General features: G+C 42.0%; 1 protein-coding gene across 1 annotated transcript in view; it reads left to right on the top strand.

The window, feature by feature from the left end:
• Positions 1 to 17,833, top strand: part of XYLT1 (xylosyltransferase 1) — a 236,074-nt gene that overhangs the window by 106,664 nt on the left and 111,577 nt on the right. Inside the window, exon 2 of the mRNA XM_069983749.1 lies at positions 15,014 to 15,539. Coding sequence (XP_069839850.1) covers positions 15,014 to 15,539 — 526 coding nt within the window. The remainder of the gene's footprint in view (positions 1 to 15,013; positions 15,540 to 17,833) is intronic.

Here is a 17,833-nt window from a genome sequence, read left to right as displayed (position 1 = left end):
GGTTTTTGACAGGTTGATAAATGAAAGTATGATACGTGCATAACAAATAAAAGGATATTTGCTAGTTGTACCATAGGGTTTTTGACAGAGCTACACAAACGCATGGCCTTCAAAATCTTTTATGTATGTTGCACTTTGCACCTGATATTTTGCGTAAAAAAATGATTGGATCAGAGGAAAGCTAATGGAAAATAATATAAAAAAAGCAAATTCCTAACAACCATAGGAGTTTTTACATCATATTATTAAAGGGGTTGGCCACTTTATAGTAAAATACTCTTCAGTGTACAGTATTAGTAACTGTGCTGACAGCAGCTCCCTGTGTACTTCATAGAGCTAAAATCAGATTCTCCTCTTCAGGCTGCATGCCCTGCTCTGTTGTGTTTCTGTCCATAAGATGGCTGACATGGAGAAGCATGTGACCAGGCCCCGCCCCCCAGTGTACACCACTGAGCCTGTATTTGCCTATGGAGGACACTGTGGGCGGGACATGGTCACATGCTCCTCCATGTCGGCCATCTTATGGACAGAAACACCACAGAGCAGGGCAGCAGGGCAGCACAGCCTGGAGGAGGGGAGTCTGATTTTAGCTCTATGTGGTACATAGGGAACTGCTGTCAGTATATACAGTGAGTACACTTACTAATACTGTATACTGAACTAATTTACTATACAGAGGCCAACCCCATTACGTTTTAACAATCGTCTGCCGCTAAACCTATTCATCTATGGTCAAATGGGAAAGTATTTTTTCTATTTTTTATTTTTATAGATATTCTAAAACTAGAAGATGGTGGTTAACTGGTTGCAATATAATCAATGATCAGTGGGGTACCGATGCCCAGCAAATGAGCAGATCGGCTGTTCGGCACCAACTCTACACAGGGACCTGATCTGTTGTTACAGGTCGACGCTGCTACACAGTGCACAGTGTAGTGCAGACATCAAACCAATCAATGATGAGCTATCCCTTGGACAGCTAATCAATCCATGTTGGCTGGAAAACCCCTTTAAGTTGGATATACACGTTAGATAAATTCTGTCTAAACCCTTCAATTTAGGCAGGACCAGCCAGCCATCTATTGTGTATTCCTTTAAGGCAGGGATGGGGAACCTGCGGCCCTCCAGCTGTTGCAAAACTACAATTTCCATCATGCCTGGACAGCCAAAGCTAACAATACATGCATGGGTAGAGGGCATGGCCAAGCAAGCAAGTCTTAGTACAACCAGTGGTCTATGCTTACACAGTGATTCTCATTAGAAGGTCTGGGGTAGATGGACTATACAATTTAAGAGACTGAGACTGATAATAGTAAAGATCTCATTTATCACAAGATTTTTCCCCCCTTCTAGGAAGTCTCTGTAAATGTCTTCTTAACTACTTAAACTGCACAGGAAAAAAAAACCCTTAAAGTGGTAATTCATTTGCTTTTATTTCCCTTTATCCCGCAGTAAAATATTGAATGTTGATAATACATGAAAGTGGAACTTATTTATTACTATCGAACAATGCAGCATATGGAAAAAGCAAATGACGTTAACATCTGCTGTATTCTCACCATCTGCTCCCCTTGGCGCTTTTCGTGTCCAGACCTGCCAACGCTATTTGTTCTCAGAGGGTCTTGCGCTATATTAATCAGTTATACTAATACTTAATTTTTACTTTTTTAGATATGTTATCTGTCAGGCTGAACCATGCACATTAATTGTGAAATGTAATGTCTTTATAACCCACTTACTATTGCCAAATATCTCCAGGCCAGACATATGTATCTTATGTAATGGGGCTGTACATTTGGTTTGGAAACTATCTAAGCTATGTGAAATGCTTGTTCTCGGCCGTCATTATTAATGGATTACATCTTTACATACTCGTTCTTAGTTGTGAAGATTTAAAAGTATGATCATTGAGGTCTTACCTACCAGACCTCCCAAACCCCTTCCCCATCAGAAAAACAGAGGAGCCTGCTCTGCTTCTTAGCCCATTCAAGTAATCTGGGATAAGTTGCATCACTAGGTGGTGTACAGCCATCCTTGTATAGACATTGAAGGGAGGGGGTGTTCCATTGAGCCCAATGGCTCTTCAGTTCCGCCAATCCTTTGGGTTCTCCATGGTCAGACCCTATTGGTGATATACTGATGACCATACGTATCCTGTGAATACCATCACTGCAACTGGTTCAAAGTGACTTATTTCATACGTCTCGTCCATGAATGTGAAATCTCTCCATAGGGATTTATGGATGTATCCCTAATTCATCGACAAGGTGTAACAGATGCCCTCCCTCCAATTGTGATGATCTCAATAAACCCATAGACTATAGGTCATAAGGAGGGTGAATTTTCATTGTTCACCTGAAACTTTTCTGGCATCTACTTTGCCCTCTAATAAGAAGATCATACTCCGCTGGAAGACCTGGACTACCTCAATCTATGCAAAATAGCTGCACTAGCTGTTTTGCTTCCATTGTACTTTTAGTTGTTGGCTCGTATGGAATGTTTTGATTATTGCATGTTTGTTCTTCCGGCCTAGTTTGAAGCCGTTCTGTAAATTTAATAAAATTTTAAACAAAAAAATAAAAAAAATAAACCCATAGACCACTATCGGGTAATTAGAGGACTTAATGGTCAACTATTCTATATATATGAGCCTTTTGTTTTCCATGTCAACTCCTTGAACATTGGGTTATTGACAACTCTTAGGTTTATTCTTCTTCATTTGCTGATTGTAAATGTCCTTGCTGGGGGGACCAAATGAAGTGTAATAAATCCGATCATTGGCATGTATAGTGCTGCAAAGGGACATGATGTAATCATTCAGCCTAATTTGCTAAGTGGCTGGCTGTTATCTAATTTGGCAGCCACTATTATAAGTGGCCAAATTGGCCAATTATCCTTCTTACTGACTCTTTAACCAAGTTAAGCATTTACATGTACTATACACTGAAGTCACATTGACATGAGGCTCCACAAATTCACAGCGCATGCAATTAATATATCTGATTTTAGATTTCCTCATCATTGTGTACACTTTACTCCCTAGTCATTGTTATGTGTCACCTCTGATCAACTTTAGGATCGATCTATCTGAAAGATTGGGATTATCATTAGGCTCCATTTATTCACCCTGCATAGTGTCGTAGCTAGTGGTGTGGTAGAGTGGATGTAGGCCGGTGTGTGGCAGTATTATAAATTTCTTTCTCAAACAAATCACATTAGAGTACCCCCATATCTATGATCTTATATTTATGATATTTATGATTGTCTTTATTCTCATGATTGGTCAAGGTCTCAGAGATTTAACCCTTACCAGTGATAAAGTAATAGCATACCCTAAAGGTCCCCATACACCTTAAACTTAAGACAGCCAAACCTGCCAACCACAGCAGATTTGGTCATCTAAGGTGTATGGGGCTCTACTAAACAACCACCAACTTCTTTCTTAAGAAATAAGAGAGGGGGGGCATGGCTAGCTATGGTGGTGTGAGGACGCTGGTTCTCTGAGCTCCGGTCCGGTGCTAGCCCACAGCACTGATTACAGGCTTTACTTATGGGGAAAACGGCCAGGAAAGCAAAGGGGAAGCCCCTCACTCCAGGCGGACATCGAGGCATACTTCACCCGCTCCCGACCCCTGAACGTCGCCCTGCAGACACCGGCACTCGCCGCCACAGTTCCCGTCACATCCGCTGTATCCCTGGCTGCCCTTCCTCCAGAGCTCCACTTACCCACAGGGCTGCAGCCTGGATCTCCGATGCCGGCAACATTCTCCAAGGACGCGTGGGGGACTCGTTCCCCCCCCCCCCCCCCCGCAAGCTCCGCCCTCACAGCCTGCTGCCCGGCAAGATGGCGCCGCCGACACAGACTCTCCTCATGGCTCCCAAGATGGCCGCCGCAGCCGGAGTGCGAGTGTGACCGCTCAGCACCACTCGCTGCAGGTGGGATCCCCCATGCCCCTACCATCACCAGCGGGTCCCGCAAGCCTCCCTCTCCCACTAGACAGCCTGGCGCAGCCTGCAGCCACCATATCGCTGCACGCTCTGACCCTCCACCCTGGGCCCCCTCCCCCATCCCTGGAGGCTGCCATTTTACCTGCCGCCCTGGTCACTGAGGGCCCCCAGCACCATATGCAGAGCTCCCCTGTCACAGCAGCGGTCCCTCAATCAACCTTCTGCCTACTGGACCTCCCTGCAGGGGATGGTGACCACGCTTCGGGGACATTGCTGGCTCCACAGACTGTGACCTCTTCTCCTGCCCACCACGTGGTGTCCCCCAGCTCTCATCAATCCCCTCCATATGCTGACTGGTCTGCCCCTCCACCTGCTGCCCCCTGCCAGCCCGTACTCCAGATGAGCAGTGCCACCTCGCCCTCCTGGTCCACAGGTTCATCGTGGAATACCTCCCCGCCACACATGGCTGCAGTGCTCAACGGGACTATACTGACCTCTGCCTCACAACTGCGCCCCCAGCACATCCAGGACGTTGCCAATAGGTCCCCACCTCACAAAATGCTTCCTAATAGTCTGGACGCTACGCCTGCGATCCTGCGCACTTGCACCTCTCCCCTGTCGCTATCTGGCACCCAGTCCCTTCCTATGCTGCAAGCTGCTCAGCTACTGGCGACACCGCAACAGGCGGCCCATACCGACAAATATGTGACCATGGCAGATCTGCGCTCCTTGGTCTCGTCCCTGCCCACGAAAATGGACTTTACCGCCCTGACCAAGCAGATTGTCGCGGAGTGTAGACAGGAATTCGCTCAATTCTGGAAGGACTTATCCTCTCTTTCTACTAAGGTGACCTCCCTGGAGGCCTCTAACGACTCTATCTCCTCCACTGTCCAAGTGTCCAAGTCTGACAACACTCGGACCAGCTTTTTACCTTGCAGCAACATCTCGATGATATCGAGAATAGAAATCGGAGGAATAATCTCCGTATCAGAGGACTCCCGGAGACGGTCCCGCCAGGTGACTTGGTTAGCTGTACTGACGTCAATTTTCAACGATCTCTTGGACCCCCCCCGGATAATCACATTGAACTTGATCGGGCGCACAGGGCATTGAGACCCGTTAACCCAGATGATCAACGCCCACGGGATGTCATATGCCGGGTACACTTTTTTCTACCAAAGAAGAGATATTACAGTCTGCCAGAAGGAGACGTAAACTGTTTTATAAGGACAGTCAAATTTTCCTGTTCTCTGATCTATCCCGCCACACGCTGGCACAAAGAGCTGCCCTGAAACCGCTCCTGTCAGCACTCCAGGACAGAAACATCCCCTACCGCTGGGGATTCCCATTTGCCCTATCAGTTCGCAGAGGAAATAGATCAGTCACTCTACGTTCCCCGGATGACCTGCCTAGCTTTCTACAGGAACTGGACTTGCCTGATGTGACTTTGCCGGAATGGCGACGCTTTCCTCGACCCCCCTGAAGCGACCACCGTTACGACAGCTGTCAGGCCTACGTAAAGACCCTCCAGGAGGCCTTCCCCCGAGGCTTTCAAGACGCCGGCCTGCCAGATTACCTGACTGTGTGGTGGAAGAAGAAGGAGCCCACTCCTCCGCCTCGCATGCCTGAGCCCTTACTTCGCAGTTGTCTGTGTTGCTTACCTAACTGCTTTACCTGATTGTTAGTTATAGGGTAACCCTCTGTCTCTCCTCATACGCTCATGTCTACTTTCCTTGTTGTTTTCCCCTAATAGTCTCTATGCAGCTCTTCTACAGCTAGTTATCTTACCTTCTCCGTATTGGTTATTTTGGCCTGTTATTTGTGCTCACATTAGCCTTTCTTCAACGGACCTAGGACCGGTCCTCAATCTATTCTTTATACTCGCCTGCTTACCTACCTCTTTCCCCCAAATAGGTGGGAGACAGCTCTGGGCCTGACCCAGACGTGTTGTCTCTGTTGTTTAGTTTTCTTTAGTTGACGCATACTGTGTTTCACTCTACCTTTGTTATTTCTCTTTTCCTTCTTCCCCTACCCTCTCCTTTTTTGTCAAGAAATAAGAGAGAGGCAAGAGAGCTTTCGCCATTGCTTATCCCACCCTACAAACGTTCCTGTGTATGGGGAGGATCGGCGGTGGACAAAAGAGATAGCTGACGGCTGAACCATTCTTCATCCGTGAGTGTATGAGGACCTTAACAGTATCCCATTTATGACTGCTGAAATCTGTCAACTTTACAGATAATCCTACTCAATGGTGAGATTGCTGATACAAATAGGACCATTTTCCCCCAAGAAAATAATATGGAACTTATAAAAAAGATGCAGCACGTGTTTCTATTATTATATACCAAGTCTACTTTGGGTAAATAATATCAACCTAAAGGGATATTTCAATTTTAGAAGTTTTTGAAGCCCAAAATGGAACACCTGATCCCTATTTGGCAGGGCACGGTGATGGGCAATACAAAGAGACTTAGGGCCCTATTACATGGAGCGACAATCAGCCAAACCAGGACGATTATCACTCCATGTAACAGAGACAAAAATCAGCTTATGAAACGCTCATCGGATGATTCTTTCTTCAGTTCCAGACCTAAAAACGTAATAGGAGTGCGACTTGTGACTGTCCAAACAAAGTGTCAATGTCCTGGTGATTGGCTAAGCAGCCTGCCACTTCATACCGGTCAGCACTGCCTTACAGAAAGTAATCGGGCCATGTAATAGGGCTCTTACTCCATCTTAGCATGCAAAACAAGGATTCAAGGACCCCTCTTGAGATAAGTTAGGGTCCCATTTTCTGTGGTTATATCATATTTGTTTAGGCATTGGTTACACTGTGTATTTTAGGGTTCGCTCACATGAATAGAAGGACTGTACGGCAGGTTATCTGGATTCTGCAGTTCCCGAGCAATTGTTTTACTCCTTCTTGTCTTGCTTTTTTTTTAGAACTCTCAGGGCATTGTGCAACAACTGTGATTTGGAAGATGTTTTGGCTTTCACATCAGTCTCCATTCACTTGATGTATTATTTTTTTTTCAGCCTCTTCTTTCAGTCATTTGTAGTTTAGCTACATGATAACTATCATGCAGGGATGTTGTTCTTGAAAATCCAGGGCTTAGGAGAAGGAAAGGCTTAGAAGTAAAAAAAAAACCTGCAGAATGGGGTTGGAAATAATAACAGGTGAAATTACTGCTTCTTGATTCATTCTGTCTCAGGGAAATAAATGCATTTGCTTATAAAATTGTACTTCAAGTAGAAAGTAGAAATAATTTACCAGAGGATCCTCCCATGGGCCCAACGTCTGACCCAGTTATTGGCCCCAAAGGTCCAGTAGAAGCCAACCATCTTGAACTAGGAGTCAATCACTTGCCACCAGTCATGTCATGTAAATGGATGTATTTATAGATTGCTGTCAGTTTTTTATGTCTGTTACTTTTTTTTAATAACAATGAAAAGATTTCCAAAGCTGTTGCCGTGGTGACAAGAAGACATGCTGGGGCCTACATAACTTACAGAGATTACCTCGCATGGCTGAGCAGTGATTGCATGCATTAAAAGTATATGGTCAACAGTGGTTGTCGTATGTCTTACCTCTGAGGTGGAAACCACAGTCTCCATTTATTTCCGACTGTTGGGTTGAGCGCCTTCAATATAGTTTGAGAATTTCATTAAAATAGAAGAGCATATCAGCTCCGAGAATTTATAGAAATGTGAAGTCTGCATGAAATTCATGGATTTTCAATCATTTTTGGCAGATAAACAAGTTGAGCATGAACATTGAAAGATCTGTTTGCATATACATGTGTGTGTAGGCGCACAACATTTCCTGAACTTTTTTTTATTCTCATTAACTGCAATGTTTTAGGTTTTTATCATGTTTTTAAATGTATTTCTTATATATATATATTGACTAGTGTATGCAGCAAACTATGTTCATGGATGGCTTAAAGCGAATGTACCACCAGTACATCACTCTTTTGTTTTTTACATGAATATGTCGATGGTGCAGATCTTTTTTTGAACCGCCGCCTGGTTCCCGTGCGCTGTGTCGGTCTACTACCGAGCACCGACCAGGCATGAGGCACTGTAGGCGGCCCCTCCCCTCTGTGATGCGGGTCCATTAGAATTAGGGATGGTTCGAACCTGCCGAGGTTCGGGTTCGGCTGAACCCGAACGCTCGGCATCGGATTCCCGCTGTCTGCACGGAGCGGGCAGATACAGCGGGAGGAACGCCTGGAAAACTGGAATACAGCCTATGGGTATGGCTGTATCCCAGTTTTCCAGGCGTTCCTCCCGCTGGATCTGCCCGCTGCACGGAGCGGGTAGACAGCGGTAATCATTGCAGAGGGTTCGGGTTCGTACGAACCCCGTCCGAACCAGGTTCGGACCATCCCTAATTAGAATCAATAGAGCCACGTCACAGAGGGGGGTGTAGATCATCATAATGGGGGCTGATGGGCCTGCCCCAAGTGCTTTATGCAACCGGGGTCTGTAACCGGGAATAGACCTGAGTTGTGCGCAGGAACCAGGTGGTTCAAAAAAAAGACTACAGCATCGGCACCCCCGCAACAATGCCGGTCTATTCATGTAAAAAGAAAAAAAAAACTATTTACCGGTGGTACATTCGCTTTAAAAGAGTTATCCAGGATTAGGAAAAGCACAGCTATTTTCTTGCAAAAACAGAGCCACCTCTGTCCTCAGTTTGTGTGGGGTATTACAATTAAGCTGCATTTATAGACAAATATGGTGCTGTTTCTGTAAGAAAGCGGACATTGTTTTGTTAGCATGAATAACCCCTGGGAATAGATTCTGGACTTGTGGGCTTAGTTTTTGTACAATCTGCAGTCTGGATTGGTACAATGTTAAAGATGTAGTGTTCCATATGAGCCAGTGAATCTGCATTGTCAAAATGGTGCCACTTTAGCCAAGTTTGCTCTTGGTACTGTTTTAGGTTGTCAACCTTTTTTGGCCTAAGTTGTGGTATAACAGCCTGTCAGTAAGTTTTTATCTAAATAGTACTGTTAAAATGGTACTATTTGAGCCATCCAACCATCTGTCTAACCAAAAATACTTTTTGAATAAGTCACCCCCCTCCCCTTTGGTCCAAGTTGTGTTAAATGAGCCAATCGGCAAATTTTGATCTAAATGATATTATTTGAGCCTGTAAACCAACCCTGGTCCAGATGGTGATGTTTAAAGAGATTGTCCGGGGGACAAAAGCTTTTCTTTATACTATGAAAATGTTAAACATGCTCACCTACACCGATCACCGTGGTACTCTGTCTGATATTTCATGCTCCCAGCTTATCACCCCTTCTTCCTGGTTCTTGTTTCTCTCGGGAGAAACTGCATGCTCCGCCAATGGTCATTGTGTCTGGTCAAAATGGTACTATTTTAGGCAGTCAACCAAGTTGTCCTATATGAATGTTTCAGGGAATTTTGACCCAAATGGTACAATTTAAGCTAGAAAATCAGCTTTGTTCCAAATGGTTTTATGTGAACCAGTCAACCAACCTTTTTGCGTTTGAGAACATCATTAAATGGCTTTATTTGGACCATTGATGGTTGCTTTTGCCACTGTTATATTTATATCAGGTTCTTTCTATTCAGTGCAATTCCTCACATAAAATCTTTTAAGGGTCTCTTTAATATGAAGTTATATAACACACCTTTCAGCATTTTTATATGAGATGTCTGATTTACAACACTTGGACAGGTTCAGGGTATCTTGGAGATAGACCTGATGACCTTTTGGTATTTCACAACTTGGTATCTTTTTCCTTTAACTGAACCTGCAAACAACAAATTATCAAACATAATATAGAACATTCAATAAAAGATGTCCATCCTAGTGAGTGGCTACGAAACGAAAAAACAAAAGTAGACATCCCAAATAAAATGCAGCAATAAAATTATCACCGAGTTAAGCGTAGGATATAATAATTACACGTTGATGCATTATGCAGTCATTGACATTTACTGTGTCTGTGGTTGGAGATGCAATTTAATCGGAAGAAGATCCTCCAGGTAGTGAGGAGAATGAGGCATCGATACATTTGCAACTCGAAAGGGCATTCAGATTCTGCTCTGTGATTTCACTTAGATAAATTACCTTCAGAATTAATCACTTTCCTTAATTATCAGCAATTTTGCCTAAATAAAGTCATCTTCTTGCCATCCTTACAAGTGTCAGGTTCATATTGTGTACTCTTACATAGTTATATATCGTTTAGCTGACACCTCTGTTTTAGTGAACTTGTATTAACTATAAAGTGACTAGATTAGATGTTCTTAGACCTTTGTGCTGTTGCTGTTATTTCTCCTGAAATGTATCATTCAATTGACAGCCTGGTACTGCCAAGTAAGTCGAATATTTCTCATAGGCTTTCTATATATATATATATATATATATATATATATATATATATATATATATATATACAAACTGACCTTATGCCCCAAAACATTGCAGTCAGATCTTTGTTTATGCTGCGTTTACACAGAACAATTATCGTTCGAATTTTCGCTAAAACTATTGCATTTGAGCGATAATCGTCGATAAACGATCTAGCGACGAGCGAAAAATCGTTCATTTTGATCTTTCAACATGTTCTCAAATCGTCGTTCGTTGTTCGCTAAAAATTTGCAGATCGCTTTGTGTAAACAGTCTTTCAAAGATTCACCTTATGTAAAAGATTTTTCTTACAAATTTTCTAACGATTTTTCTAACGATTTATTCGTCTAAACGCTGATCGTTCTAAAAACCAAATCGTTGCATCAAAATTGTTAAACGATCGATTGGGAGAATTATCGCTTCGTGTAAACGCAGCTTAAGTCTATAGTATAAAACATACTGCAAACAGTGCACTTTTGTTTGTGCCTTTTTTCTGTCTTTTTACCGAGTTTGTGGTTTCTTGGCATCTTTTTCGCAGCATGCATTTCTTCATAGACATTTTTCGTATAGGTGTCCTATAAAACTGAAAAAAACAATGAATCATCACCAGAACAGTTTCCCGTTGTACATTTTGTTGCTTTAAAAAAAAAAAAATCTTTAGAAAAACATAGGCCTAACTTAGCCCGTGGCTACGTAGGGCTAGTCATCAGGATTCCAGGCCTACCTTTTTTATTATTCCATGGTCCTTGCTTATTTCCATGGTCCTTGCCAGTGATGAGATATAAGTCTTTTTGATAATATGTAAATGAGGCTTAAAAGCTCAAGAGCTTTTCCCCAGTATGGCAAATGTCCAGGCAAGTCCACCCCATGTCCTCTTTATTTAGTGGCTGTCAGTCTAATGGGGTAGGCAGATGCAAGTGTGTAGAGATGTGAAGAGGACATAGGCTAGGCTTACTGTGCCTTGCTCTTCCCATGTCGGGGATGCCTTCTGGACCTTTGACCAAGGTTTGCAAAACAACACAAAAGTTTAATTCTTGGTACTAGAAAATACCATGGAGATAAAGAGATAAAAAAGGTATGCCTACAATCACGATGGCTATCCCCATCTAGCCATGTTCATATTTATACCCCTGTTTTCAGCTGCCAGCTACACTTTAACGGGAATGTGTCACTAGAAAATCGTTAAATCGAGTTTTTATGTGATACATATTTTTATAGAATTTTTGGTGTGTTTTTTTCCAAACTTGATCAAAATGGAAATTGAATTTAATGAAAAATAAAAACAGATAACTGTAACAGAATAGGTGATCAAATATATAAATATAAATTAAAAATGTTATTTTAAAAGGAAATACAAAGATATTTGTCCCCCTTCATTTTTATACTATGTGAACACTGAAGAAAATATATGGTATACAGTGAGAGTCCTCTTTTCTGTCTGTGGGAGAGCATCTTATCCATAGCATATGACTCTTTGTCCTGTCTCAGTAACATGTGGTCCTCATCTGCAGTGTCTTTATGAAGATGTTGACCTTATTTTATGCTTTTACAACTCGACAGCTTTGACAGATCTTTTACTCTTTTATGTAACCTCTCCAAAACACCACCTCTGTAAAAAGGCCATCCCTTCATCTAGCCGTGTTAGATTTTTAGTTCCATCATATACAACACATACCGGCCATCTTCTTTGAAGGGGCATCCCTCAAATGGCCCTTTTTTTGCAATGTAATTTTGGATGCTCGTCTTAAGGAAGTTACACTGTAAAGTATATAGAGAATTTTGGATGTTCGTCTTAAGGAAGTTTCACTGTAATGTATATACTGATGTCTTGCAGTTTCTGGTGGGTATCGCATGTTGTGGTCTGATAGAGTAGTCTAGTCCTTTCTATAGACACTCAGACATAGGTGATACCTGATCTAGAGGACCTGTCCTGTCCTGCTTTATGAACAGTCCATGGATTTGAATAGGTGCTGTGTAACGCTTAGACTTATAGTCTATTTGTAATAAGAAACTTTTATTACAAGGATTTTTAACATGGCCTCTCTAGTAATTAGTGATAGTCCATCTTCCGACACACTGCCAATCCGATAAATAAGGCTTTTTTGTTTGACTGAGAAACAACCTTAAACAATGAAGAGGCCACCATCCCTTTATTTAGTTTATTGGTGGATTGCTGCCAATCATATAATAAAAATTGGCCATTAGAGATCATGCAGCTGCTTACCTCTGGATCATAGCCACCCATGTCCACCATTGTGTGTTATATTGCAATTTGATCCCATTTACTTTACTAGAGGTGCACTATAATGTCAGTCATTCCATTTTTAATTTGTTTATTAACATTCAGCTCCTATCATTTACTCCATATTGATGTTATATAGGAACATTTGTTTGTATACCCATCATTTTCTTTGTTTTTGCGGACAGGATATGGTTACAGAACTAGAGATTTCTTTTCTTTCTTCCCGGAACCATATTTATCTGAGAAACATTCCATTTATAGAATACAGTCAAACAAGGTTTATTGCCTTAGAATTTCTCTTAACCTCTGCGCTGCTAGAGGCCTTCGCTGCAGGTTTGTAGATAGGAAATAATTACAGAGATTAATTTTATTGTAAAAAACATAAAAAAAAACAAAAACATTGTCGGCTTAACCGGCAGCAGAACCTCAATTCTTCTTTAATTTTGAAACTAATTAAAAGTTTTGCAGCAGTAATCATTTCTGGCACGGATTACTTGATAAACATAGGTGTTTTTCTCACTTGCCTTTTTAATAATTCACTTTTACTTCCGATGGCTCTAAGCAACGCTTTGAAAGTTCTCTAATAAACAAGTTAAATCTGGACCAACGCTAATTATATTCATAGATCCGGCGACTTGTCTTCAGTGTCTCGTGAGAATATCATCTTTTACTCTAGAAATTACAGGATTCTAAATACTATTAAAATAATAAAATTTTCTTACAAGAAACATTTGTATGTTTTTGCGACCAGATATGAGGACAGAAGAGGAACTGTCATCCAAAAGTAAAGCCATGAGAATAAGGTTTCAGTTCAGTTATATAGTCATGTTACCTTATCTATGATTCTATAATTCTATGTAGGACTCTTGTGCTTTAGTTGGTGGAAAAAAGTGCTCATCCTAATCTGTCTGGTTAATTGATTAATTGATTAAATGCTAAATTATAAAAAATGTCTGTAGGGTAGCCAACAATGAAGAGGAGGCTGTTCCGGGAGATTTCAGATGGATGTAAAGTTATGTAATATACATATATAGAGGCACAATAGAGAGACCTCCTACAGTTCTTCTAAACCAAACTTATCCCATTAGGATTCTCTTTCATTCTATGCTTGGATCAGTGGAACCTCAGGAGGTCTAGGTATTGTATCTGTAATATATTCACTACAATGCAGCCATAGTATGGCCTAACTGGTATGATATCCGGGATCGTTGCTAAGCTGTGTTAAAATTACAATCACTATTGTAACTGGTGCTATTACGCAACATGTACAAAGGAAGGTTATTGACTTCAATGTATATCATGGCAGTATGAAAACAATGGCCTTTGTTTTAATGAAAAACAGCGATCGTTCTGTTAAAAAATAGTGCGTTGTGGGAACGTAGCCTTAATCTGTCCGAACATGCCAATTTCTACCATTTTGGTGTGTATGGTGGCCTCCTAACTTTTCAAAGAAGGAAGATGTTGATAGAATAGTTTGGCACGCTGGATATCAACAAACATGTCTGAGTGCTTTGTTCTTGGGGAGATAAGCTGATGCTAAGGGTGACTGGCAGCAGTTTTAAGGCCCTATTCCACGGGTCGTTTAGAGGAGCAATATCGTTCGTATTCGGCCGATATCGGCCGCTACGAACGATATTCGTCCCGTGGAATAGAGTGCAACGATCAGCCGACATCGTTCATGTCGGCTGATCGTTGCAGTCGCTTGTTTTTCAACATGTTGAAAAACAAGCGACTGATATAGCAGCGATCTGCTGCCGTCGCTCCGTTGAATAGGAGCATCGGCAGCAGGCGCTGCTATATCCTATGGGCTGCCCGGACGATCAGCGATCCCCCGGGCAGCCCCCCCAGCAGCTCCCCGCCTCCCCTCCTGCACTCACCCGCTCGCTGACGCCGTGTTGAATAGCGGCGGCAGCGAGCGGGGAACGAGGAGCAAACGAGCGCTAATAGCGCTCGTTTGCTCCTCCAAACGACTCGTGGAATAGGGGCATTATTCCTCTCCTAGCCAAGTGTGCAACTGTATGGGGGTAATTAGTAGAGAAAGCTGTTGGCTGAACAATCATTTGGTTCACAACTATGTACAACACATTGCTAGCTTTAGTTCCCTCTGCCCTTGTTCTGCTATCTTAAGGTTAGCAGGAAGGGCAGAAGATTAAAAGCAACATATGACTTCAGGGTCAGACTACACAATGTTTGTTTGTAGTCTGTAACCATGGCGATGCATAAGTCTACTCGGAACTCTAGACATAAAATATGATGTTTTAGATATGTTAGAGCAATAAGAAGTGGTCATATTTTTGTGTATTGCTCCTCCATTAAGCTCCTGATGATCGTCTATTGTAATCAATCTGATCAGGATGGGGAAATACTTGCAGAGGAAGGTTGTTTTTATGTATTCATCTATTAACTCTCAAATTTCCGTTCTTTCATTGTAGGATGGATACTTTTCCCACCGCCCAAAAGAAAAAATGCGGACAGACAGCAATAATGAGAATTCGGTTCCAAAAGACTTTGAGAATATTGATAACAGTAACTTTGCTCCAAGGACTCAAAGGCATAAGCACCAGACGGAGCTGGGGAAGAAGTCTATGAGCAAACAGAAGGAGCATTTAAAAAGAAAGTTAGTCCTTGAGGAAAAAATTAAAGAAAACTCACTCCTAGAAAAAAATTCAAATGAAGTTTTACCTTATGTAGGTGCTCCCTCCAAGAACCTCACTTCTAAAAGTTTAAAGGATGGATATAGAAGCACCAAAATGCACCATACCAAGAAGGCTGGCAGCAGCTCCCCTGAAATAAAGTATGAGCTACCCCCGAAATGTGAGATCACCGGCAAGGAGGCAATATCAGCTCTGTCTCGGGCAAAGTCAAAACAGTGTCGCCAAGAAATTGCAGAGGTCTATTGTCAACATAAACAAGCAAAACTGATGCCCGAGAAAGTGACCAGACTTTGTCCTATGGAAGGTAATGTAGTTTTGGTTATATCTTACACTTTGTAATCAAAGGGTGTATATTCAGAGCAGAACCCCTGCCGCGGATTCTGCTTGGAATCCCATCTGCCTCAGTGTCTCAATGTAATTTGTTGCACGGCTCCGCTCTCTGTTTAAAGAATTGACATGCCAATTCTTTGAGCGGAGAGTGGAGGTCCACAAAACATTACATTGAAAAAATGAGGCAGACGGGATCCTGAGTCCACGGCGGGGGTTTTACTCAGTGTGAACGGGCCCTTATATAGAGATATTTCCCATTAATATAAATGTTGATGTGTTAGAAAGTTATCTTTCTAGTTCAGGTCTGTGATGCCTCAGCCCAGGACTAGGAGCCATCCTCCATTGTTGCATCTGGATTTATGAGTGGAGACTCCCTGTTCTCTGTTCTGTTCTCCAGTTCTATTATTGTTTATGAGTACAACACTATGATTTGTTAGGAGAATAGACTTTGTGGCCATTCTATAAACAGATTTAAATAGTTGGAGATTATCTGGAGTAATTCTAGAGCTTAAATTTCAAGATTGCAGCATTTTTCGATTATTTTAGGGTTCCAACCCACAGACTGATGTTATCATTTTACATATTGGTTAAAAACAGAGGAACAACCAATGCAGCAAGAAGTATGTTTAAGCTAGGTTTATTCAAGCAAAATATATCCGCATTTTTGTGCCTGTATTATGGTCGCAAATCTCAGTCCGACAACCCTACCTGATAGCATGATAGAACACTATGTCGGTTTGAATTTTTTAGATCCATGCTTGGGCCTGTATAATGTTTGTGAAAATGTGGCCTTAGGCACAGTCTTCTCTGTATTTTATTTTATTGTTTAGATTTTTATATACCCTGAATTAAGCGAATCTTTTTTTTTTTAAGGGGGGGGGGGATTAGTTACTAAAATAAAGTAATCAGGTGAAAAATACTGTAGTATGAATGAAGTCTAAGGCTAAAAAGAGACTTTTTGGAGCGCTACTGATTGCTTTTAACATTTGGGTGACAGCTGCAGGCAGACAATTGGATCTTGTAAAATCATTCAGTAGTACTAGAGGCCAGACCCTCAGTGTAGCTCTGGCCTCATATTATATAGGAGATGCGCCTCTAATACCCAGGTTGTGTGACTAATGCACAGTGTCATTTTATGAAACACAAACATGATGTCAAACAATAGATCCAGAGGCCTGAAATAACCAAGACAAATACAAATATCAAGGACTACGGCCAGGTTCCAAAAAAAGAATTCTCGCCCACATGTACTGGCCAATTCGGCACTTCTACCAGCAGAATCATGCTGCTAGGTGTCATGTCTCAGAGTGAGAATCCCGCCTATGGAGTATAAGCTGACAGCCTGCCCAGAGCCAAGGACTTAATTACTATCATGTACACATGGCTAAGCAATCCGTATTTTACTATACCTGGTATGGGGTGGGTAGAGGTTAAGAAGTGTCATAAATGTGTGAAACACATAAGCTGATCCTGCAGGGCACTGGGATTTAGTTCTTTATAGATGTTTTACAGATTAAAAAATAAACAGAACTCTATAATATGTTATTCTTTATTTCAATAGTTTCACAAAACTAAGTAATGTAAAGTACTTTCTATGGACAATGTTGAAAATGCATGCACAAAAATTAAAGTGTAACTGTCATTTCAAATATTTAAATATTTATGTAGCAATGAATAGTACAAGCGATTTTAAGAAACTGTGCAATAGGTTTAGTAGGAAGAAAGCCTCTTTCTGCACTCAAAAAGCTGATTTTCAGCCCCCCCCCCCCCCCCCCCCCCCTCACTCATTATCAGGCAAAGCCCTCATTACAGAGGAGGTAAGTGAATATAGGTTTTTGAGTCCATTATAACATATTGGGGGTGGGGAGTGGGCAGGAAGAGGAGACAGGCAGCTGTGTAGTTTGGAGACTGTCTCGGCACATCAAACACTGGATTCAGAGGTTAGAAAGGTCAGTGCAGGTCTGGGAACTTGATGAGATAAGATTGGAAGATGTAGAGTTTTGCAGACCTGCCTTTTCTCCTCTCTGTGCTCACTTATCCAGTCGACCCCTCCCCTCTCCATAGACCATAATGGACACAGAAAAACAGTTTCTTTTGAAGGTAGGAGGGAGGCTGGGAAACAGCTTTTTGAGTACAGAAAGAAACTCTTGCTTATTAAAGCCTATTACATTGCTTGTACTATTGACACTTATTGATTTCTTAAGGGTACAAACACACACACTGTATATGCAGCAGATACGCAGCAAATACGCAGCAGATCTGCTGCAG

This window comes from Dendropsophus ebraccatus, chromosome 9 (assembly GCF_027789765.1).
Source record: "Dendropsophus ebraccatus isolate aDenEbr1 chromosome 9, aDenEbr1.pat, whole genome shotgun sequence".
In the NCBI taxonomy this organism is placed as follows: domain Eukaryota; kingdom Metazoa; phylum Chordata; class Amphibia; order Anura; family Hylidae; genus Dendropsophus; species Dendropsophus ebraccatus.
Note: the sequence above shows the minus strand (reverse complement) of the source record. Positions and strands in the feature narration are given on the sequence as shown.